The sequence below is a fragment of the Oncorhynchus nerka genome, linkage group LG6 (genome assembly GCF_034236695.1).
Source record: "Oncorhynchus nerka isolate Pitt River linkage group LG6, Oner_Uvic_2.0, whole genome shotgun sequence".
NCBI classification, from domain to species: domain Eukaryota; kingdom Metazoa; phylum Chordata; class Actinopteri; order Salmoniformes; family Salmonidae; genus Oncorhynchus; species Oncorhynchus nerka.
In genome coordinates this window covers 46,950,935-46,976,758 of record NC_088401.1, presented here as the reverse complement: position 1 = coordinate 46,976,758, position 25,824 = coordinate 46,950,935, and the positions used below count along the sequence as shown (strand labels likewise).

Below are 25,824 nucleotides of genomic sequence, written 5' to 3'. Positions count from 1 at the left end.
AGTTTGGGAACCACTGGTTAGAATGTCAATGTAGGCTGTACCGTAAAGATTTCCCTTCACTGGAACTAAGGGGCCTAGCTCGAACCATGAAAAACAGCCCCAGAGAACACGTTTCCACTGCTTCACAGTCCAATGGTGGCAAGTTTTATGCCACTCCAGCCGATGTTTGGCATTGTGTATGGTGATCTTAGGCTTGTGTGCGGCTGCTCTGCTATGGCAACTCATTTCGTGAAACTTCCAACGAACTTCTAGTGATGGCGTTGCTTTCAGAGGCAGTTTGGAACGCTGTAGTGAGTGTTGCTACCAAGGACAGACGATTTCTACGTGGTTCTGTGACCTTGTGTGGCTTAACACTGTTCGGCTGAGCCGTTGTTGCTCCTAGACGTTTCCACTTCACAATAACAGCACTTACAGTTGAGCAGGGCAGAAATTTGACAAACTGACTTGTTGGAAAGGTGGCATCCTATGATGGTGCCATGTTGAAATACACTGAGATCTTCAGTAAGGCCATTGGAATGCCAATATTTGTCTATTGAGATTGCATGACGGTGTGCTTGATTTTTATACACCTGTCCGCAACGGGTGTAGCTGAAATAACCCAATCCACAAATTTGAAGAGGTGTCCACATACTTTTGTGCATATAGTCGTTCCCCTACAATACCTCTGTTTGGATTCTTGGACAAGATGGTTGCCTGGCGGCTGCTGGTCTGGCAGTGTACTGGAGAGGTGTTGGGAATCCCCCTGACCTCTAATGGCAGAGCTGTGAGGATTACATTTGATTACTCTTTAACTTCTTGACGCACCCATCCCTTTAGCGGGATCATTTTCATCAACACCCGCTGAACTGCAGCGTGCCAAATTCAAATTAAATTACAAAAAATATTGAATTTTCATGAAATCACAAGTGCAATATAGCAAAACACAGCTTAGCTTGTTGTTAATCCACCTGGTGTGTCAGATTTCAATACAGCTTTTTGGTGAAAGCATAACAAGCGTTTATGTAAGAACATCTCTCTTAGTAGACAAAATATTACAAACACTAGCAGCCAAGTAGATTGGTCACGAAACTCAGAAAAGCAATAGATTAAATCGCTTACCTTTGATCTTCGGATGTTTGCACACACGAGACTCCCAGTTAAACAAATGTTCCTTTTGTTCCATAAAGATTATTTTTATATCCAAAATACCTCCATTTGTTTGGTGCGTTATGTTCAGAAATCCACAGGCTCGAGCGGTCACGACATCGCAGACAAATTCCAAATAGTTATCCGTAATGTCCACAAACATGTCAAGCATTTTTTCTAATCAATCCTCAAGTTGTTTTTAAAATATATAATCGATAGTATATCAACCGGGACTGTCGCTTTTTCAATAGGAGAGGGAGAGACGATGGCTGCCCCACTCTGTTGCGCAAGCAAAACTCTGCGAACACCCAGCTATCCACTGACGCAAAGTTCTTTCTCGCTCATTTTTTCAAAATAAAAGCCTGAAACTATGTCTGAAGACTAACACCTTGAGGAAGCCATAGGAAAATGAATCTGGTTGATATCCCTTTAAATGGATGCAAGGCATCCAATGGAACAGAGAGCTTTCAGAAAAAAACGTCACTTCCGGGTTTGATTTTCCCCAGGTTTTCGCCTGCAATATCAGTTCTGTTATACTCAATGTTTTGACAGTTTTGGAAACTAGAGTGTTTTCTATCCTAATCTGACAATTATATGCATATTCTAGTTTCTGGGCCTGAGAAATAGGCAGTTTCAAATGGGTATGTTTTTTTTGTGCCAAAAACAAAAATCCTGCCCCCTACACTCAAGAAGTTAACTAGCACCAGGCCCCGCATGAGAAATGAAACCACCCTGTTAATGATAAATTAAGCCTCCCTCTGTAATTCACAAGAGTTTAAAATCAAATCAAATTTATTTGTCACATACACAAGGTTAGCAGATGTTAATGAGAGTGTAGAGCAATGCTTGTTATGGGGTTGTGATGGGGTTATGATGAACCCTATGCTCTAACCAGAAAATGCTGGTCATCTGTGAATAAAGCCATGCTTCTGGAACAACTGGTTAGGCTTAATTGCTAAACTCCACCCTCCACAAAATGTTTGGCTATGGTATTGACCTATGACCACACATTGCATTACCTTTTTTATGTTGCGTAGGCCTAAAACTACTATGTACAGTTTCCATAACTGTAGCGGCAGGTTATCCTAGTGGTTAGAGCGTTGGACTAGTAACCGGAAGGTGGCAAGTTCAAATCCCCGAGCTGACACGGTACAAATCTGTCGTTCTGCCCCTGAACAGGCAGTTAACCCACTGTTCCTAGGCCGTCATTGAAAATAAGAATTTGTTCTTTAACTGACTTGCCTAGTTAAATAAAGGTAAAATAAAAATAAACTTTTGTTATGGGTTAGCATGAATATTGACATGTGGCTGGTGCTGTCTTGCAGGTGGTATGGCCAAGAAAAGGACTACAATGTCCTAGTGATGGACCTGCTGGGACCCAGTCTGGAAGACCTCTTCAACTTCTGCTCGCGCCGGTTCACCATGAAAACTGTACTAATGCTCGCAGACCAAGTAAGGCTTGATTTCATCATTGCTCCTTATCTTTCACTTTGGCCCCTTTGTCTGTTTGCTTTTTACATTTTTTTATTAAGATTAACCCAAAACACACATTTTCTGGCTGCAAAAGGGAGAATGAATAAAAATCTTATGTAAACCCAAAGTTTCAAGACAACATTTTCAAGTTCTTACGTTAACTGATTGAGAGGTTGCTGTTTTTTGCTCCACAGATGATCAGCAGAATCGAGTATGTGCACACAAAGAACTTCATTCACAGAGATATCAAGCCAGACAACTTTTTAATGGGTATTGGCCGTCACTGTAACAAGGTAAGCTTACAGCAGTTTCCCCGTCCTGAGATGCATTATGTTGACAATCTCTGACCTAGTTAGTGTGAAGTGATACAAGTAGCCCAAATGATCTTGTTTTTGTACGCTTTGGTGGTGCCAAGTATTCTTTTGTAGAAAATCTAATCCTCAGTGAGGCAAATCATGTGATTTATTTTCTTTGAATAGGCTACGTGTCCTTGGTAATGGCCATTTTAAGGCTAATTGTTTGTGGTTGGTTTAGTCCACATGTTAAGGATGGAATGGTTTTGGTAGACACATTAAGGTGCTTTTACGACCAGGTAATACAAGCCCTCAGGTTTCTTATAGTTGTGGATCTCTTTCAGATCATAGACAGGTGTTAGTAAGACAACAAAAAAAGGCTTCTGCATGATGTGTAATCTCAATTATTATTTTCCTCCTTGCAGAAAATAATTAAGGTGTTTTTGTGATTCTTTTTTCATATACCAACTGTATTCAAGTTGCCTGATTTGTATTTTTTTTTTAAATAACTTACTATTTTGAGCCCTTGCAGACAGGCAACATTTGGCAAAGTTAAAGCAGGAATGTGTGTTTTTACCACATACCTGTCCACGTGAACTGTGGAGGTTGTTAGTGTTATGTGATATAAACTTATCAGTCAGCGACAGGCTAGTCTAATCAAAACGAAGCAGTACCTTTTGGGTACTCGAGCGTTGAAGCCTGTATTACCATTTCTGGCAGTGCTGTCTGGAATAAGTGTTTACCATTGTGTGTCTGTGTGAATGCCAGCCTCAAGCTTATTTTTTTTACATACACATGAAATTGTCACTTTTTATTTTCTTGTTTTTTTAGTTTTTTTTACTAAACTCCACCAACATTTATATAGGTGCACAAACAATCCTTTTGGACTGCAAGCTCTGACACCCAAGCCCGAGAAGTCTTGTGTAGGATGTGCACTGAACTCAATGGATGGGAAGACATGGCAGAGCAGTAGCTTTTGCGAACCCCACTCTATCCTCTTGATGTTTAAATCAACTGCCTTTCTCTTCACCTGAACTCACTCTGCATTCTGCTTCCAACCTGCTCTTCTACAATGGTGCTTAATTGTACCCAAAAGCCTTTAATTCAGTTAGTGTGTTTATGAAGTAGTCTTCATTTGGACATGGCGCCATTGATGTAAATCTAACATTTGACTAACAGTAGAGTGAAGAGCAATAGTTAATCTTTAACCCCCCCCACACACTCTTTAATAGATTGCAAGTGTACACCTCGCCAACAATAGTTTTTTCCCTATGGTTTGGAGAGTGATACTCAGCTTGGCATCATTGTAAACTAATTGCTTGTTTTGTTGCTTTGTCCTGGGCTGCTCTATTGGAATCTAAGAGCCACTATCACAAAGGCTGTCCTGTCATGCGTCTCTCGCAGCTATGCTAAATCTACCCCATGCAGATGAATTCATGCTCCTTTCTGACTGCACGCTTATCCTCTGTTTTGCGCTGTAGAGCTGCTCATTGCCAGATTGGGCTTTTCCAAAGTATTCTACCCTCTTCCTTACTGAAGGTTTCCACCGTTTCCAAGCCATCAGAATAAACTTTTTAAACAATTATTTGATTCATTGCTTCCTGTGAGATCTCAAGGAGGTAGTGGGGTTGGGTGGCTGCGTTTATTTTTTTTATATTTTTTAACAAAGCTTTTTCACACATTGTTAAATGAGTGCCCATTTTAGGGAATGGCCTTAATTATTTGCCACCTCTTTTAACCCTAGTTGTGCCAGTAAGTCAACTGCATATTGTGTTCTGTACCCCAGACAGACTGTTTCTCCAAATTTGTTTAATGATTATTGTAAAAAGCACTTCTACTGGTGTGGCACTGCTAGCGTTAAATGCTGCAATATCAAAAAGCCACTCTGCAATGTCAAAATCGTGAAACAGGTTTGGAAATAAGTGTTTGCTTTTTTTTAGCAAGATAAAATAACTTAGGGATTTGGCAGTTATATTGTCTTCAGTTCCGCCTCTGAATGAAATTGGTGTGGCAGTGTGGGCTGTATATTCTGCAGGACCCCCCCATCTGCTTAGCCTAAATACTGGCTTGCAACTAAGCCCAGGCTGACTCTTCTAGGAAGTCCTCCCATAGTCTGACTCCTCTCTGATTTTAGCTCATATACTTGCTGGTGGACGAAGGATGTCCTTGGGCTTTCTCTCCCCCTCCCATTTTCCTACCTCTCCTCCCGTTCTTTTTCTGAGCCTTGGTGTTGCCTGTCTGCGCTGGCCTTGTGGGGTTGTCAGCTATCCTGTTTGATGCACTGCACCCTCTATTGTTTGTTCAGTGTTTAGAATCTCCAGTGGGGAAGAGGAAAAGAAGCTTGGCTGTTAGTTCTTCTCAGGACCCATCTTTCTCAGGATTAAACCAGGTCTGAAACCACAACCGCCTCTTAATACTCCCCCAAATTCTGACTTTTTATTTTTACTTTTTTTTTTTTTTTTACCATTTAGAAGCAGTACTACTACTTTTTATTTATTTGATTTGGTCAATATTTTATGACCACTGTATTGGCATTAAACCAGACACACATGTTAAACAGATCTAGAGATCAACCTCTTATGGCTGCATCCCTTGTTCTCAATTTCCGCCTGAAGACACCCTAATCTAACTGCCAGTAGCTCAGCCCCAGAGGCAAGGATATGCATATTCTTGGTATTATTTGAATGGAAACATTCTGAAGTTTGTGGAAATGTTAATTGAATGTAGGAGAATATAACGCAGTAGATTGGTGGAAGAAAAGAGAAAGAAAGAGCATACGTTTTCTGTTTTTTATTGTTGTAGCATCATCTTTCACATATACTAGAATAGAATGCTGTAGATAATTTTGATGGATTTCACAAGAGGGCAACTGTAGGTGTGCAAAGTTTCAGACTGATAACTTCAGGAATGGGTGAGCCACATGACATTTAGCATGAAGTCACCCAGGTTTCCCACACATGTTGCCCAAATGTACCCAAGTGGCCGAATTGGTGAAATGACCTAAACTATATACTACATCTCAAAAAGCAATTCTAACACACACAAAAAAAAAATACAATTATTAGAATAAATAAATAAATAAAAACAGTAGACCCTTGGAAGTCATCTACACAATATTTTGCTACCTGTGCCATGTCCCATAGCAGTCTCTTTCTGATGTAAAGCAGAGGCAAACTGAACAAGTGGTGCAGGTCATGCGACACAGAACACAACGACGCCCCCATGCTGTGCCCTTTTGGCCCTGAGGCACAGTAATGCCTGCAGTAATGAACTGTGGCATATGAACACCACTGGAGGCAGGAGTAGAGGGGGCAGGGGTAGAGCGGGCAGCTTGGCACCGGGGGCTCCCAGTCGGAGTCGCTATCACTGTGAAAGAAAACATTAAAAAAAATGTTTATTGTATGAGTCTTTTATCATCACATAAAATAAACAGATATGTATTGTATAGAGCAGAGGAAACAGTCACTAAGGTGAAGTGCTGTTCCATTCAACTGCCCTCCCCCGAAAAGCACCCAATGGCTATTTCATATGGATATGGAGAGGAGTAGCAGACGCAGTGGCCATGTGTGTTTGCTGTTCTACTCCATTCCATTTGAATAAAAAAAATGAAAAATATATATATCTGACATGGAATTATACACTGCTCAAAAAAATAAAGGGAACACTGAAAATAACACATCCTAGATCTGAATGAATAAAATATTCTTATTAAATACTTTTTTCTTTACATAGTTGAATGAGCTGACAACAAAATCACACAAATGATCAATGGAAATCAAATTTATCAACCCATGGAGGTCTGGATTTGGACTCACACTCAAAATTAAAGTGGAAAACCACACTACAGGCTGATCCAACTTTGATGTAATGTTCTTAAAACAAGTCAAAATGAGGCTCAGTAGTGTGTGTGGCCTCCACGTGCCTGTATGACCTCCCTACAATGCCTGGGCATGCTCCTGATGAGGTGGCGGATGGTCTCCTGAGGGATCTCCTCCCAGACCTGGACTAAAGCATCCGCCAACTCCTGGACAGTCTGTGGTGCAACGTGGTGTTGTTGGATGGAGCGAGACATGATGTCCCAGGTGTGCTCAATTGGATTCAGGTCTGGGGAATGGTCGGGCCAGTCCATAGCATCAATGCCTTCCTCTTGCAGGAACTGCTGACACACTCCAGTACATGAGGTCTAGCATTGTCTTGCATTAGGAGGAACCCAGGGCCAACCGCACCAGCATATGGTCTCACAAGGGGTCTGAGGATCTCATCTCTGTACCTAATGGCAGTCAGGCTGCCTCTGGCGAGCATATGGAGGACTGTGCGGCCCCCCCAAAGAAATGCCACCCCACACCATGACTGACCCACCGCCAAACCGGTCATGCTGGAGGATGTTGCAGGCAGCAGAACGTTCTCCACGGCGTCTCCAGACTCTGTCACGTCTGTCACGTGCTCAGTGTGAACCTGCTTTCATCTGTGAAGAGCACAGGGCGCCAGTTGCGAATTTGCCAATCTTGGTGTTCTCTGGCAAACTCCCACCTGTGGACGTCGGGCCCTCATACCACCCTCATAATTTGCAAATAAATTCATTAAAAATCCTACAATGTGATTTTCTGGATTTTATTTTTCTCATTTTGTCTGTCATAGTTGAAGTGTACCTATGATGAAAATTACAGGCCTCCCTCACTCATCTTTTTAAGTGGGAGAACTTGCACAATTAGTGGCTGACTAAATACTTGTTTGCCCCACTTGTGTATATATATATACACACACACACACACACACCCAAACAAACCACACATTTCATTGCAAATGGCAAATTAATTTTTTTTGCAAAAAAGAAAATATTTAAATATCATGAAACGGCATTAGCACTTTACCCGTCCAGAAGTATGTCCTGTCCTTGATGAAACAGCTCCTCAGCTCCTGTTTGAATCATAACACTCAGATTCCTCAAACTAAAAATCTATCTGTTTCTGGATCAATCTCTTCTACAATCTGGTGCAAATCTGTAGACTTGGACTTCGCTTTTCCTCATTTATTCGCCATGTCTTCAATAAAATCGTTTAAAATAATACTTTCCAAAATACTGCTGTGCGTAACAAGCGTCACTGCAACTCCTCTGATAGTCAAGGCGAGAATACAGTTCGTTACGCGTGCGTTTACAAACAAGGAATGGTGGTCCAACCCATAACCATCACATACTGGCGTTTACCTCAGCTCATTGGCTATCTACCCAGCTAGATTTCAAGAAGATCATTGGGCAGAAATACAGTCAATCAACGAAGCTTCGCTAAAATAATTGGTGCGCAAAGAAGTCATTGCTCGTTGTCTTCAAATCAGTTCACTTCGGTCAATACTCCCCGCAATAAAAACAATCATGTTTGGCTGTGTTGCAAACATCCAGAGGAATGCACTGAAACCAACCATGACTAGATAAACAATTGTCTACTGTGTGTAAGTACGTCGAATGCTCCGTAAAACATTGATAGAGATGGAATTCACGGCACAAACGGTTTACAAAATGTTTCGATTTAGGCTATAAAAACGGATTTTATCAAAGAAAACGGCACTTCATTGATCACTGGGACCCCTAGGAAGAGAAATAAGAGCAAGGTATCATAATGTAAGTCATAATTTTACCTTCAGATGTGAATGTGTAAACTGTCATGGCGGAAAATGTTTTTGTTGTTGATTGCTCTTCTCAAACAAAAGCATGGTATTTGTTCTCTGTAATAACTATTTTAAATCGGAAAACTGAGTTTGATTACCAAGATTCTAATCTTTTGAAGGATGTAAGACACTTGCATTTCAAGAATGTTTAATGTTACGACGTTATATTTTTAGTTGTCACTCTGACATTTCCCCTGATGTTGACCCCTGTACGGGTATCGCAGCCATAAGGTTTTAACACCAAATCCAGATTGCAGGGATCTGAGAGTAGGTGGATAAAGGACATGGTGACTAGTAGCGGAGATGCTGTTGAATTTTCTAGGTTATGATTTTTTTTTTTTTGAAGGGACACGGTCTCTCATTTGAAGTGGTCATGGCACTATTGATATTTTGGATGCTTTTCCATTTCCTTGGAGCTGTTTCACTGAGTTTTTAGTGCCTGCTATACACAAGATTATTTTATCTTCTTGGTTTCCCAAATTATCATCACCTTCTGGGTTTTAGAATACTCAACCAAGGAAAATATCAGTCACTAAACCTTATGACTAGTGTGTCCATTTCAAGGGACCGTGCTGGCCAAAACGAGCTAAAATTGAGGTGAGATCACGGCAATTTGTCAAGTTCCTAAAGATTTTCTGTCTGCTCAGTACAACTGTAGCTACTTGGTTTATATGACTTGCACCATGGCATCACAGAGAAGGGATAACTGGGCCATGTGGCTGTGAAAACTGCTGTGGTGATTGCCAGTTGCTCTGGAACAGAGGGCTATGTGGCAGCATTCGAGCTGGTCTGAACCAGCTGCCTGTTAAGAGACTGCTGCTGACTTCACAGGCTGCCTAGCCTGGCCAACTGTTGGCCAGAAGCCAGAGGCACAATGAGCAGAAAAAAAAGGAGTGTTTGGAAATACAGGGCCTGAAAAGCCTGAATGAGGACCTGCGCGGCAGATGGGTGGGGTTAGGTTGTGTGCTCGCAGACCTACAGTTCAACATCAAGTTGGAAGAGAACTAGACTGTGCTTGAAGGCTAATTACTAGTATGGCTTTGCATAACCAGAACCCTCAGTCAGAAAATGATGATGCATACTTTGACTTAGCTTTAAAAGTATCTAGATTTGTACTACTTTGTTTCACAGTTTGGTTTGTTAGGATGGGCCTGTTGAGTCAATATGGCTGTTTTTAAGATTAATGTTTCAGTATGTTGACAAAAATTGGTCCAGTAGGAACCAAAATCCAAGGAATCGTAATGACTCGGCATGTTAGAGCTGATACCAACATGTATGTATTTTGAAGGTCATTGGCCTGTGAGATGAGCTCCTAAGTATTTTTTGCAAGGTAACTGACACAGAACAGGCCACTTTTTTGTGAAAAATACAAAGGTTGTGTATTTGGACCACATTTTTGATTGTTCAAATTATGAAACTAACTTTCAGCAATCCTTTGACTGTATGCATTGTTTGTGCATGTTCTGTAGGTTCAATAGTTGACCGATGTCTTACCAGATAGCAGCTTACTTCAATTTAAGGCATTCTTGGTTTACTGTTTAAACGAAGTAGGTTTAATGGAAGCTCCCATGCTTTTGTTCTTTGAAAGCTGGAATATGCCACTCGCCTTGCTACATTGTGTATTTATCGACTCTCAAATGTTCCATTCTGCCTGCAATAAACTTCCTATTGAACAAAAGGTACCTCAGCACGGAAGAAAAAGGCTCATGTTAATGAATAACGTGGTAAAGTGAGTGTTAGTTTGTAGCAAGTGGACTCTTGTGTGTGGCGCTGCCTTTTCTCCCGACCAGACTTCAGATGGAAGCGTCCAAATAAAATTTTACGGTTGGCGTAGCTATTTGTCTTGACAACAGGAAATGTTTGAATCCCTAGCTGAGCCAAGCAAGCAGAGGCATGGCTGAGTGGATCCGTTTCAATACGACTGCAGCCGTCAGTCAAACACTTCTGTTGGGCGAGGCATTTTCTCAGGGACTGCAACCTGCAGTTGTGCGTGGGCAGTAGAGTGGAGTAGTATGGCAGGCAGTCCACAAATGTAGATGTCATTCCGATCCAAGACAGACTTTTGAAGGCCGACACTTTCAACAACCTTAGAGGGCTGTTAGTAGGCAGGGAGAAACATTCTTGAGTTTCCTGCAGAAATTCAATTTGCCTCAGACTTTGACCCCTGGGTGTTTTCCTGATCCTGCCGTCATATGGCCAGCATTGTTTTCATAGATAACAATGAGGGGCCTTGAGAATGGCTGCTTTTCTTGTCAAATGGTACACCAGGCAAAGCAGGAAATTGGAAGAATAGACCCATGGTCTCTCACAGCTCCAGCCTCCAATTTTGTCAACCGCTCCTCTGAATCGGGATAACTTTAAAATGTGTTGTATTTTTTTATTTTTCTCCCCCCTTTACAGTTGTTCCTCATTGACTTTGGTCTGGCCAAAAAATACCGGGACAACCGGACACGACAGCACATACCCTACAGAGAAGACAAAAACCTCACAGGCACAGCTCGCTATGCCAGCATCAACGCACATCTGGGAATTGAGCAGAGGTAAGAACAGTTCAGCACACAGTAATATATTTCAGCCTTTGCTGGATATTCTCTAATCCTCCTCGTTTGTATAGGCCACGGTGGCTAGGTTCCTAGGACTTATTATGTTGGTTAATGGGTCTCTTTCCCCACTTATATCGGTATCTACCCATTGTTTTATTTTGTGGCGTGAAGGAGCTTTTGTTTGTTCCTGCTGAGACTGCAGAGTGGCTCTCGAAGGACTTGTTCTCATGATGGTCAACTTGGTCACTAGAATCTAGCTGCCACCAACGGCTGCACTTCCCATTGACCCAGATTACCAGTTTTGACCAATGGGGCCCATGTAATTTAGCCAGATCAATCTTGCTCCCCTTATCCACATTGCTCTGGATTGAGATGTAATGTAAAGCAATTAAGTCAGACTGGAGATGTTTTTCCCCTACTTTATCTTTTGACATACCATTATGGCATTGCAGCAACCTAAGCTTGCAGTAATTTTCATAAAAACCTTGATTCATTGCAAACATTGCCTTTTGTGATAATAGAATTTAACATGGTTAGAAATCCTATAGTTCCCTTGTTTAAACAAGCGTTTTTATGTTTTCATGTTGTCATTTTAAGCATTCAGTTGGGATATGAAAAAACACAAAGCATGTGGCTGCTTCACTGAGCCGTGCCCCTAAAACAAAATTTGTGAAGGAGAAAAGGATTGCCTTCTGTTAAAGCACTTTAACAGGATAGACACCCCACCCTCTTGGCATCTCGTAATTCAACTTGACCAGTAAAATGGTGTCAGTGGTCTGGAAGTTGGTACAGATCAGCTGTTACAAAAGGCCTTGAGATGAATGTGAAATGTGTTGCGCTTGAACCAACCGAGATGTATTAGCTCTGTACATGTACTGAATGAAATGTGTTTCTTTCCAGTCGCCGAGATGACATGGAGTCGCTAGGATACGTCTTGATGTATTTCAACAGAACCAGCCTGCCCTGGCAGGGACTAAAGGTAGGCCAGGCAGGTACTCTAGGGCCCCCTGTCCACTAAATAGGTGGTTAATATTTAATTCACTCGCCACAGCTTTTCCTGCTACTAGGCTTTTTTCTTTTACATTTTTTCCCCCAGCTGTCTCATAACATCAATTTCAGCCGCTTTACCATTTTCATGACTTCACATTGGATTCATTTTTTACTCAAGCTGAATGGTTTAAGTAGTTTTGTCCTCTTGACAACTTCAGGGAATCAATTTAACATTGTGTGATGTGCCTCGTGCATTGCAGGGTAGCTTGTTAGTGAGTCTTACTAGTAGATTATCCCTAACTTTCCATTCAAGTTGTAGTGTTCCTTGAGGTCAGCTACTTCCCAGAGGTTCCACTAGCTACCTTATTTTTAAATGCATATATCCTGCAGAGAAATGGGGTGCCTCGAATGTAGTTTTATGCTCTTTATTGTAACCTCACCTAGACTTGCATTTACAACATAATGTACCTTTGCCCTTTTTGACATGGCAAAAATCAGTGTGAGTGAGGCTCTTAATTTACAACGAGCAGGGTTAAATGGGGTACACAAGGCCTGTGCTTTGTCTAATTTACATGTAACAGCAGCCTGCAGTACTAGTGCTTGAAACTCAAGTCCTCGGCAAGGTGTTAGGTCCAGTACCTTCAGAAAGTATTCATACCTCTTGACTTTTTACACATTTTGGTACAGCTTTTATTTTTTATTTAACATTTATTCAACTAGGCAAGTCAGTTAAGAACAGTCTTCTTTACAATGGCGGCCTACCTGGGCCAAACCCGGACAATGCTGGGCCAATTGTGTGCCACCCTATGGGACTCCCAATCACAGCCAGATGTGATGCAGCCTGGATTCGAACCGGGGACTGCAGTGACTCCTTTTGCGCTGAGATGCAGTGCCTTAGACCGCTGCGCCACTCGGGAGTCTCAATTTAAAGTTAAAATGCTTTTTTTGTCACTGGCCTACATACAATACCCCACAATGTAAACGTTTTTAGAAATTTGAACAAAAATATAAACGCAATATGTAAGGTGTTGGTCCATGTTTCATGGGCTGAAATGAAAAGATCCCAAATGTTCTATACACACAAAAATATTATTTTCTGCACAAATGTGTTTCCCTGTTAGTGAGCAGTTCTCTTTTGCCAAGATATGCCACACTTGTCAGGTGGCTGGATTATCAAGAAGCTGATAAAAAGCATGATCATTACACAGGTGCACCTTGTGCTGGGGACAATTAAAGCCCACTCTGAAGTGTGCAGTTTTGATACACAACACCCAGTGCCACAGATGTCTGAAGTTGAGGGAGCATGAAATTGGCATGCTATCTGCAGGAATGTCCACCAGAGTTGTTGCCAGAGAATTTGATCTAAATTTCTCTACCATAAGCCACCTCCATTGCTTAGGGAATTTGTCAGTACTTCCAAACAGCCTCACAATCGCAGACCATGTGTAACCATGCAAGCCCAGGACCTCCATCTTACTTCTTCACCTGTGGGAGCATCTTAGACCAGCCACTCGGACAGCTGAGTAAACTGAGGAGTATTTCTGTCAGCAATAAAGCCATTTTTGTGGGGGGAAAGTACCCAAGTGGGTGCCCCTGCCCAGTCATGTCCATAGATTAGGGCCCAATTTATTTCAATTGACTGATTTCCTTATGAACTCCAGCTCAGTAAAATGGTTGTGTTTTGTATTTTTGTTCAGTATAACGAAAAGCTGAAATGTCTTGGGTCAGTAAGTACCCCTTTTGGTTAGCCTAAATAAGTTAAGGAGTAAAAATGTGTTTCACAAGTTACATGGAATCTGTATGCAATAAGTGTTTAGCATGATTTGTGAATGACTACCTAATCTCTGTACCCCACACATACAATCATCTGTAAGGTTCCTCTGTCAAGCAGTGAATTTCAAACACAGATTCAACCACCAAGACCAGGGACGTTTTCCAATGCCTCGGAAGAAGGGCACATATTGGTAGATGAAAACAGTGTTATGTTTTGGGTAAATCCAATACAACACATTGAGTGACACACTCCATATTTCCAAGTATAGTGGTGTTGCATCATGTTATGGGTATGCTTGTAATAAGGACTCTGGATAAGAAAAGGAATGGAGCGATGCACAGGCAAAATCCTAGAGGAGTACCTGGATTAGTTTGCTTTCCATCAGGACAATAACCTAAAGCACAAGGTCAAATCTACACTGGAGTTGCTTAAAAAGAAGGCAGTGAATGTCCTGGATTGGCCAAGTTAGTTTGCACTTAAATCTCCTTGAAAATCTATGGTAAGACCTGAAATGGTTGTCCATCAATGATCAACAACTAATTTGACAGAGTTTAAGAATAATCTATCCAGAAAAGACTCTGCTGTAATTGCTGCCAAAGGTGCTTTTGCAAAGTATTGACTCAGAGGTTTGAAAACATATGTAAATGAGATTTCTGTATTTCATTTGTAATAAATCAGCAGAGAAACTTGTTCACCTTGTCATTATGGGGTATTTTGTGTAGATGGGTGAGATATATATTTTGAGTTCAGGCTGTAACACAACTTACCTGGTAGAATGAGGGTTAATAAAAACAAAATGTGGAATAAGTTAAGGGGTATGAATGCTTTCTGAAATACCTTCACCACCAAGCCTTTCTTTACATGCATACAGCCCCAATTGCCCTGCCTAGCGAGATGGACTAGGTCGCGAAACACCACTTGTGTACACACACTTGACCCATGAGTAGTCTATTACAGAGTAACGCAACTTTCTCTAATGGCCCAATATTTCCCTCAGGTGGCTCTTTCAGTGCTATAAATCACATCAGGCCAAACAAATTCCTTATTCTGTTATGTTATGAGCCACTGATCTCGCCGGGGATGAAGGAAAACTGCAAAGGGTAGTGTTAAACTGTGGTGCACAACATTTTCATTTCTCGCCCACATGTTCCACAGGCTGCCACAAAGAAACAGAAGTACGAGAAGATTAGCGAGAAGAAGATGTCGACTCCAGTCGAGGTGTTGTGTAAGGTGAGCGTGTGAAACCATAGAACAGTGTTTCCCAAACTCGATCCTCGGGACCCCAAGGGGTGCATGTTTTTGCCCTAGCACTATACCGCTGATTTCAAATGATCAACTAATCATCAAGCTTTTGATCATTTCAATCAGCTGTGTAAAGGGATTCCACTGTGTTAAATTGATGAACTCTGTGACACGCCGTGCCGCTATTTTTAGTCAGGTTCACAGGGACAGAACGGTAGATACTATGGAAGTCCAGAGATTACTGGAGTCCACGAGTGGCCACATCAGCAAGTGATGTGCCTTGTAACGGGTGAAGGCTTTCTCTCTGTGTACAAGAGCAGAGATATGGTGGCTGGAGGTGCTAATCTAATCCAGTCTTTAAATAGTGGTTGTTATGCATAGCCTTGGAACTGAAAGCATAGTGGCCATTGGTCATTAAAATACTTAAGTAGCTGGCTGCGAGTGCATTCTCAAGCCTTGCATTAGGCTGTGGAGTGACTTGTGTAACCTCACAATCACTTTTTTCTGTCACTAATTGCCCTTGTTTTACCAAAACGCATCTTAAAGAAATTGATTAGGCGCTGACTGTCATTGTAATGTATAATAACCAAAACAGTTGAGAAATGGATAAGTAGATAACATTCGATCTCCTACTCTTGTTTTCAGGGTTTCCCCGCAGAGTTTGCCATGTACCTGAACTACTGCCGTGGGCTGCGGTTTGAGGAGGCGCCTGACTACATGTACCTGCGTCAGCTGTTCCGCATTCTCTTCAGGTGCTCATCATTTCTCAACCTCTTACCTCTGTCCCCAAGGGAGCTGAAACACACACACCAAGTCATGTTTTTTTCGTCTTCTCAGTGTTGACACACAATGCAGAACAACGGTGTGTTAATAACAGATTGTACTAATGTTAATAGTGAAGTGTTCTTTAAATTATTTTTTAAACTGCCTACAGCAGTTCGTCCTATGTTTTGCATGTCATCTGTCTGCTTTCATGTATGTTAAGGCTGAAAACAAATTCAGCCTTAACAGTAAAGTGGTATTTTTAATAAAGCAGAGCTGTGTGACAATGTCTGAACGTATTTGTGTGCTTGTCCAGGACCCTGAACCACCAGTACGACTACACGTTTGACTGGACAATGCTGAAGCAGAAAGCAGCACAGCAGGCCGCGTCCTCAGGGGGACAGGGGCAACAGGCACAAACCCCTACAGGCAAGCAAACTGACAAACCCAAGAGTAACATGAAAGGTTAGTAGCAAAAAGCCAAGCGACGTTTGGAGTGCAAAAATGGAGACACCAATTGCTTTCATTTTCGTTCCCCCTTCAAAGTGGTAAAAAAAAAAAAAAAAAAACAAGTGGATTTGGAACATTCTCTCCCACCAGATTAATGAGAGAAAAAAGTGTTAGTTCGAGGAGGCCCCCAAAAGATAAAGAGAAATTCAATTGGTCTGTCTTGCAGATGCAAAGACGTCCTTGGGAAATTTGACTACTAACTTTGTACCCAAATGTCTTTATTCTTCTCTGGGACAAAGGGGTGGCTTTATCATCTTCTTTGGATGTTAAAATCATAGTGATTTCGCTCTTTTGAATGAACCCCTTCTCTTAATGGGATGTATGATTCACTCTTTCTCGCAATCATTGTTCCTGGATCTAACACTTGTTAATCTTTATTGGAATGCTCTAAAATACTTGGTTGAGCAGGAGTGAGATTCTAACCACATACTAATAAAGGTTTCATACATGTTGGTGCAATGGTTAATAAATTGCTGTCTGTTTTCATGTGTAATTTTAGTGCTCATGTGATGTGACTCTTGAATGACCTCTTTTAATTCCAGTCGCCCCCCTCCCTCTCGTAGAGGGTATCCCGGGTGCCCAGGGTTGATGGTGGAGGAGTCAAACCAATTTTTCAAAAAACCTGAAGCTGTTTTCATCAGGTGACGACTAGGATTTCCACAGGGATTAGGCTATAGCCCATTTAGATTTGTAATCTCTGGCATGAAATTGCAGGGCGGCCTTGTTGGATACCAACTACCTGACCTGTATTAGATTTAGTAGTAAAAGGCACGTTTACTTCAAATCAATGCCAACCCCCTATTACTTAAAACCACCACTAATAATATCTGTTGCATTGGCTTCATCAGACCTCACTGCTCCGCACACACCATGCGTTTATCCACACACTGCATGGAGGACTCTAATGAAGCCCTCCCTCCGTTCCATGTGTATTAGTCCATGTGTGCCAGCTTGGTTCAGACGGCTTAGGCAGGGCTGAATTAAGTCCTCAATACACAATGGTTATCATCTGAGCTATGTGGATTAAGTATTTATTATTAGACCAAAAATGTTTTGGGGGGTTGAGTACAGGTTAATTGGAGAGGGGGGAAAAAGGCCCGATGTATGTTGGTGACATGACACGGATGGCGCCCCCGAGAGGGCTCAGTGTATCAGTCCTGCTCTTCCCCAGCACGCCAGCCCCTCTGACTTAGCAGAGAGGCTACCATTTTGTGTGACGTATTGTTGGTAAAATCCTGTCCCAAACAGGGCTTCCGGTTGCTTAGGTTTACTGATGGTTATAGTTTTTCTTGTATGAGATGCTTTCTCCATGATGTCAGGCAAATCCTCTTCTGCCCCTCTCCGGGCACGACTAATGACGGTGTTCGGTCTCCGCTCTGCCGAGAAGAGCTTTGAAAGTCATTAAATATGAAATCAAAGCAGGAGGACACTCTGTCCGCCCTCCTTTCTCTTCCCCTCTCTTTCAAGGCACATCCCACAATGATGGCAGTGAACAAGTGCTGTGAAGAGGCTAGTTTCTAAATAGGATTTGCTGATGACGTGGTATTGGTCTAATCCTTTGTGCACTGTCTGTTTTAGTATGTGGACTCCATGCGCACAGTTGAGCGCTGCTTATGTGCCTTCCCTGCAGGGGTGGAGAGATCAAAGTTTTGCCTACGTAACTGATTTTTTTTTTAATAATAAAAAGGACCTTTAACAAAAGGGACCCCCTGCTCACAAGCAAAGCTATAAAATGTATAAAAGGACATCTCTTTCTAAGGTCTGGTGACGGTTATTTGTTCTCTGCTACTCTCTGTCCCTTTAAGATAACACTGCACGTGAAGGGTGCTGAGTAGCCACAGCCAGGAATTTAAATAGTCAAGCTCCGGCGTATTGGAGCTTGAAAGAACTTGCTGGGTTTCTTGGATACCAATTTGACTTGGCCACTCTGTTAGCCTTGTAACAATGGAAACCTTGTTAATGCGAGTTTGCGTTTCAGCCCTCTATTGCTCCATTGCCTTGTATTATATGATAGTTGTTTAGAGCATGCCACGTTGATATAATCAGGCAAACGCAAGTAGCTAACGCTCATAGCATACTCCATTGACCCAGGCCTTTACTCTTTGAAACATATTGATCATCACATGGTCATTTTAGTGTCTGTGTAGGGCCTAAATGTCATCGTCATGTTGCTGTGAAATCTCCTAAAGGATATTTGCTGTATTAGAAGAGGCGTGTTCTATTAATAGCTCGCATATGGAGAATTGAGCTGCCCTTTCACCCCTGTGAGTATGACTGGTCTGTTACATCAGCTGGCCCCTCAACTCCCAACGAAACGAAATACGGACACTTGAAACGGCAGGGATCTCCTTCATATCCGTGTGTTATATTTTGTCATCGAACCAATGACTCACATTGACGTCCATTAAATACGCGAAAGGTCCAGAGCGTTTCATGTGTAATTCAGAACCATTACTTTTGCTTATTTCTCGGACGGATAGATCCTCTGATGGCTCTCTGAACACACTCCCATGTAATGCCTGCAGCGAAACTGCACCTTTCCTTTGAATCCTACCACATCGGAGAGAATTGCTGTAGCAGGAGGTGACTCAGGAGCGTTCATGTCAAATTCTTCTCATATCACTCAGATCTGACGAGATCATGTCCAGACTTGAGCTGCAGTTATCTAAACCCACTCGGTGAGTCTCGGAACGCATCATCAAGGTGTTAAGGCTTGCTTGAGGAAGACAAAAGATTGTCAAAGCCCATGAGAAAGAGTGAGGAATCCTCACACATCTTAGTGTTACCTAATCCTGTTCTGCCCATGTTCCTATCCTTTGGATTGGCGCCTCTAAAGGCCAGCTGCTGAGCTGCATGGGTGTGGCTATGGAGAGGGAATACATGTCATTGGGTAATGGCTGTCTGTAAAGATTACTTCTCACTGCAGTGAAGCATGATGGGAGGTTGAACTCACACAGGCAGATCACATCCCCGTTTGTCTTTTTAGAAGTGTTTTTGTTATCTCGGTTGAACTACGCCCATTAAAAGTAGATTTTTTTCACAAGACTCATTGTTTCCTTATTCGCTTTCCACTTGTCTTTCTGTCTATACCCACTCCCGGTACACTACACAGCTGCTGTTGTCTCCTGCACTAGTTGTGAACCTTTTTTAAGGTGGTGGTGAATGTCTTCATTACAGGAGTCTCAGAGTAAATGTTTGATTCCCCGTCTCAGGCACTCTGCAGCAGTGGGGCCGAGCTTGCTGCAGAGCGGGACTGATGACTGGGCACTTTTTTATTACAGGGCTGGAAAACTGCCGTCATTTACTTGGCCTTGTTGATAGCAGTCGCTCAACCCTTTTTTTTGATGAAGATAACCCGTTCGACTTGATGTGTAACCTATGGCCTCTTGTCTCTTTGTCTCTCTCTCTCTCTTCTTGTTTCTCTTGCAGGTTTCTGAGCAGTAAGACAAAGAAATGAAGACGAGTGGCCGTAGCAGGATTTGCCTTCCAATCACACCCCGGGTTCCAGGATCAAATTCACCAGAGCCTGCCAGGCATTGTGGGCAACCCTTTTTTCCTGTAAAAGAACTTTCGTTCCATATACTATATATGTAATTGCTCTATATAGATAACATGCTCTGCATATATCTATATATTGGTATGTATATACTATATCCACACAGAAAGCCGGCTTGGTATGGAATTTTACGAAGCTGTAGCCGTCTCTATTGTCCTGTCCCTGAAGATTTTTTTTTTGTGTGTGTTTCTTCAAAACTGAAAATAAGACATGGTTGGCTCACTGTGGATGTTATTGTGCACATTGCAATACTTTCCCCTTGATACTTACTCCCTCTGAGAGCTGCTGCTCGGGTGCCTGCCTCACCTCATGGCCCCCTGTCAGAGCAGCTTTGTCCCCATTCCCTCAGTCACCGAGCGGCACGATGACCCAGACACACGTCAGTCAGATTGAACATTTTGAAACGACAATTTTCTCCAACTTTTTTCCCTCATTTTCAAGCAAAATGAAAGATGTAAACGGAAACTGTTCTTTGTTATGAATGAATCCTGGGTATTTACTAAGCAAACATTGGATTTATTTAGTTTCTTTTCATAAAAAGGGTAATTAAGATTCTGCCTGCTGATATGTGCTAGAAGAGCTTCAAATGTGAAGATGAAAACAATTCTAGTGACTACTAGGTTCCTCTTTAGAACGCTGCGTTAACTATATTGTACTTGGTATTCTGAAGTCTCAAACAATGAATAAAAAATATCAACTCCACAAAAGCATATTCATTATAAATTAGGCACCACTTGACTAAACCTGTTTGGAAATTGCTTATTTAAAAAAAAAAAATGACGCAAATTATTTTTATTTTTGGAGATGTTAATGTCAATCGACAAATGTCGTTTTTTTATTTTTTTTATTCATTGAGTTGCTTTGATGGATGGCATCAATGTTCCGTTTTTGAGAGGACCTCACACCACCCACCCTTCGGTTATCATTTTTATATACATACATATATACACTTTTTTTTTAAAGAATCAGAACCTACTTTTTTCCCCTTCAGTTTTATAGAGTTGTCTTTCCCTTTTATTGAATTGATCATTTTGGGGGAAGGGTGTTTTTGTTTCTTCTTCCTGCGACGAAGCAGATCCTCTTGTTAAATATTCTTTCTCTCTGCAACTAAATTTCGCTGCTACTTAGTAGTGACCTTTTTTTTCCTAATTTTCGTTTTTTATTGCAAAGAAAGTTTTGGAGGGTTTCATTTCTGTATACTTTGAGTCTTGAGGGAAGAATAATTTGGATTTCTCACAGCCTTTAGTCAAGACAGATGCACACTAGTAACTGTTTCTCCCCCTCCCTAATAATCCCCCTGACCCAGCTTTAGCTATTTTACAGCTGGACATTCTATAAAAATGTAATTTATTCCCTTTAGCATGTCAGAATAAATTTAAATGACTTGTCAGAATCACTGTCCAAGTCTCTGTAATTTGAAGAAAACACATAGTCTTCTTCCTTAGGCCCGGATGATGGGGGGACTACAATTGGTCTTTCCATTTTCTTGTCTTTACACATTTACGTGTTGACTACCACACAACCCTCGTATTGTGAGAATTTTTTAAATTTGACATCAGCAAGGTTGGGGATAGATAGAAAGGAAAGATGCAAAGGATTTGTCTAAAGGTATGATCACTTGATGCAAAGGGACACATTTGTGGAAAGGTATTGCTGTATTCTAGAAAAAGCAGTTCCTGTGAAATATTGTTGGGGTGGTGGGTAGTTGTAGGTGCCTGTGGTGGTGTTTTGAAGAAAAGATCTTCCCGGATTTATATCTGTAAATATTAAAATGGATTAAAATAGCTGTTGTGGAAAATTGTTTTTCTACAACTCATAAAACTGGCTAAAACAAAGAATTGTGGCTGGCAGCAAGTCTTCACTATGGGACTCACACTTCCTCATTCTATACAATAGTAAAAAGTGTCAACGGGGTTAGTCGAACAACCGAGAAGCGCATGGAGAACTACACAATGGGTTTAGGGACAAAGTGCAATGCAACAAGGTGTAGGCTACCCCCACCCCCTTACATAATGGAAATTGGTGATTCCAAGTAAAAATAGATGTCTGTGTGAGACTACCCCTTCCTCTGCTCAACAACATTATTGGAGTGTTTGCATTGTTCTGTAGGGTCTGTCAGTGTAGTAATTTCGATGGCACTCCTGCTAGGCCACTTTGTCAACAGGAAAATAACTTGCAAAGCTGGCAAGAAAATAAGTAGCAAAAGTGAGGTACTCTATATTTTTCAAAGATGATGTGTCCATGTGACACGGAAATATTAAATCCCCCAGTGTATCTTTGGGTAAGTGACTTGTATGTATTTTTGTTTGAATGGTACCTAACTGCCCTGGGTTATCCTGAGAGTCCTAGAAGGGGATTTGTTAACCATGACACACTAGACACCAGGCTGCTGAGAGCCCAGTCATTCTCCAGACAAGGAGGACAGGACAGCACAAGGCTTGCAGCAGGGTGAAAAAGTCCTGGTTGTTCTTTCATCCGTTGTCAGGTCGACACAAGTGGAAAGCAGCTGTTTGCAGAGAAAGAGGGAGGCCCCGGACATCCCTCTGGGCGAACAAAGGGGGCCAAAGGGACGATCATGCTTGGAGTGAAGAAAAGCCTGTCACAAATGTAAGCGAGGTCAATCGAAATGGTAGGTCAAACTCAGTCTCACAGTTTGTATCTGAAGTCATTGGTGACCTTTTAGAAGGCGAAAGAACACACACCCCTATTTCAAAATGTTCCATTGAACCATTATTCACCCACAGCAGCACTCCCTAGTGTCTTGTAAAGGGAAGTATAAAAAAGAAACAGCCCGATTAAGAAATCCCATTCATGATCATCTTCTCAAGACTCATTCACCATCTCAGTAATAGAAGATCTCTAACTACCTAGGTGCCTCTTCTTCATGAGCAGAGGAGTGGCCTCAACATAGGCAGATCCCCAGAGTGGTGGTGAGGTGTCACAAGCTGATCGGCCTCCTTTCCTCCCTCTCTTCCTGCCATCTACCAGGGCTGCTACTGCAGTGTAATGTAACCCCATCACCATACTAAACCCTACCTCTCTTTGACCTTGTCCTACCTTATCCATTTGCTCCCACTACAGACCAAGCAGGCACTAAATGCTCACAACCCAAGGCATGCAGATGCATGTGGGCACTAGAAAGGAATTAGAGAACCCTTGTATAATGCTGGGAGGAGCCTATAGAGGGCAAGGTACAGTGTGAGGTGGTGAAAGCCTACTCCCTTGACAGATTATAATTGAGTAGCAGCACCACCACACATGTCATTTCATAGTCATGTTAATTGAGGAAAACTTTTATTTTCTTATCCTAGTAATGTAATGTTTGCCCACATCTTGTACACCATCAGCCTCTAGGAATACATGATTGAAGAGGGAAGACATACTATGGAGCAGATCCCCAAGGATTATATTAAGAACATGATTTCTGACCCCGTTTCAGCGTTCCAAATGGGAGGGGGATCTTTAGGACCAAAGTGTAACCTTCTAAACAAGGACACGTTGTATCTCAGGTGCTGATTGGCCATTCGATATTCACCCGTTGTTACAGGTTGTAAAAATAAATGTGCGGAATGAATTTATCATAAATGACTGTGATGCTCTTGACAACGTCTAAACGCGGCTACATTTACAGGAGCGTATTCAGCTGGGCGCATCGATGGATCGTTGCATATATAATTGTTTATGGATTCAATTGTGAAACTGCGTGTGTTCTGTTAAACAGAAACGTTATTATCTGCGTTGTGAACCTTGTACTATATGACAGAGACCGCGCCCCAATGTGGCGTCCTTGTGAAACTGCCCGAGAGCTCGAACAAAAGTATCACATTTCTATCTGTCGTGTCCCTACGTCAACCTATAGGCAGAACATTTTTAAAAATGCGTTACATTTTGACTTCACAAGGCTACAGAAAAGTATATTAGTAAACACAGATACATATCCCCCCTCATAAACCCACCCCATCCATCATGTGCAGATGTTTTTGCGGAGTCTGCCAGTCAACCCAATGATCAATAGAATTTAAAATATATATTTTCTATAGTTTCTCAATTATGTTGTTTGCTGTTGATGATATAGTAGGCTACTGTTCAGTTCCTATGCATAGAGGAACCCGAAAATCCTTGCCTCACCTCATTTTCCAGTGTATAGCCTACCAATAGCTATTTATTTCAGGCTACCTACCATTAGATATTTATTTCAGGCTGTGTAGCTTACCTTCTAAATGAATGTGAATGGTTGGGTCATTAAAATAACCCCCATATATAGTAACAACAATGTTCTATTCTCAATGGCCCACTTAATAGGTAATCTTTTCCTGCTACAAAACCAATCATGGCTTTATTTTTAACACAGCTCATTTGCTTGCTGTTCTGAAGCAGCAAAACACCTCATATTGTATTTTTCACCAAGCTGTGTAGTATAAGACACGCTTGTGTGGCCTGTATTGTATTTTTTCACAGATTTTCTTTGTAGGCTTCCTTTGTGGGTGTCCTTGTCGGACCTAGGTACTGTATAATCTTACATTAAGCATAAAGTGGGTCGAATACAGCAGGTAGCCTAGTGGTTAGAGCATTGGACCAGTAACCAAAAGGTTGAGATTCCAACTCAATCTGAATGGTGCTGTCTTGTGTAAATGTATGCCCTGTACTATATGGTGTAGTATGTACTGTTTCTGAACATGTGGTCATACAAGACAACATGATCAGAAAAGCACACGATTCACAGACTAAGTAAACATACAAGATCTGCTCGAAAGTGCCCATGGAACAAGTTGGACCTGAAGTGTAAATGTTCAGTCTAGGGGTTTATTTTGTGAGCCAGAATGACACAAAAGTCCCATCCATGGTTTCAGGTGGCTGCGGGGAGTCACTTCCTATGCTGGATCTTTCCCGCTCGACGGTAGGTATCATTCACTCCTTATGCCGTGGCCCAAACAGCCATTCCCCTTCCTCCCTGGACGCTGTGCTGTAATCTGTCACACAATACCGGGAGCAACTGATACCCATGATCCCGCACCTGGCCCAACACATGTCTGACTGCATGAGGGAGCACCGGGATTCTCACTTTCACACCTAGCGGAGAAGGGAAGAGGCCTGTCGGCCTGGCAAAGTGCTGGTCAAACACTATGGTTTTACTTGTGACTCAGATAAGGGGTTGAGCTGGGCCGCACCCAACTCAAGGTGTGTTGCTGTCGGCTTAATCAGCAGGTAAGGGAAGTGTGTGTGTGCGTGCCCGTTTCCGTGTGTGTGAACTCAGGTGCCTCTGCACGCCATTTACGGCTAAGTGTGCCGCTCCCTTCCCGTGAGTCATCGTCACATGAAGTTTCAGCGGCAGATTCCCTCCAAGCCTGTGGAATTTGCATCTAACATGTCGTCGCCCATACCACCCACTACTCCAGACATTAAGAAGGTATGAGGAGGAGCAGATAAACCAGGCCACCTTGATCAGATAGCATTTAAAGGTATCAACCTTAAAATGACCAGGCCATATCTTAAAGGGTCTGTGTCTATTGTATTTGAATTCTCATTGATTGGAGGACACATGCTAAACTATCTTTCATAGGTTACTTTATAATTGTTTTGTGTACCATGGATAACCCTCGCAGCCTAGTGAGTTAGTTGAGCTTTGACATACAGAATGGTTGACATGCAATCTGGGAAATGCCAATTCCCCAGTCCAAAGAGAGGCAAGAAAATGCCAGACAGAGTAAAGTCTTGACTACTTCCTTATGTGTCTGTTAAGGGTTTAAGTATTTAGTCATTTGATGCTGGTCAATTCATAGTGCTAAAGTTGTCAACATCTATCTTGAATACAGCATTTCATCTCCACAGCCAGTATAACCCTGTCTCAGATTCATCCACCCACCCACCCACAGATATTCCTACAGAAAAGCC

The 25,824-nt window shown here is 42.0% G+C and overlaps 1 protein-coding gene across 9 annotated transcripts in view; it reads left to right on the top strand.

Annotated features, from left to right (window-relative positions):
• Positions 1-21,716, top strand: part of LOC115130492 (casein kinase 1, alpha 1) — a 37,475-nt gene extending 15,759 nt beyond the window's left edge. Inside the window, exons 3-12 of one of the 9 annotated variants that reach the window (XM_065019586.1) lie at positions 2,451-2,577; positions 2,793-2,891; positions 5,197-5,280; positions 10,956-11,095; positions 11,999-12,086; positions 15,018-15,092; positions 15,750-15,856; positions 16,183-16,295; positions 16,919-17,017; positions 19,806-21,716. In XM_065019586.1, coding sequence (XP_064875658.1) covers positions 2,451-2,577; positions 2,793-2,891; positions 5,197-5,280; positions 10,956-11,095; positions 11,999-12,086; positions 15,018-15,092; positions 15,750-15,856; positions 16,183-16,295; positions 16,919-16,965 — 880 coding nt within the window. In that variant the 3' untranslated portion in view covers positions 16,966-17,017; positions 19,806-21,716. Of the gene's footprint in view, positions 1-2,450; positions 2,578-2,792; positions 2,892-5,196; positions 5,281-10,955; positions 11,096-11,998; positions 12,087-15,017; positions 15,093-15,749; positions 15,857-16,182; positions 16,439-16,918; positions 17,018-19,805 lie in introns of those variants that run through there. The other 8 variants (XM_065019584.1, XM_065019585.1, XM_029661686.2 and 5 more) reach the window with 8 other exon arrangements.
• Positions 21,717-25,824: the final 4,108 nt, after the last annotated feature.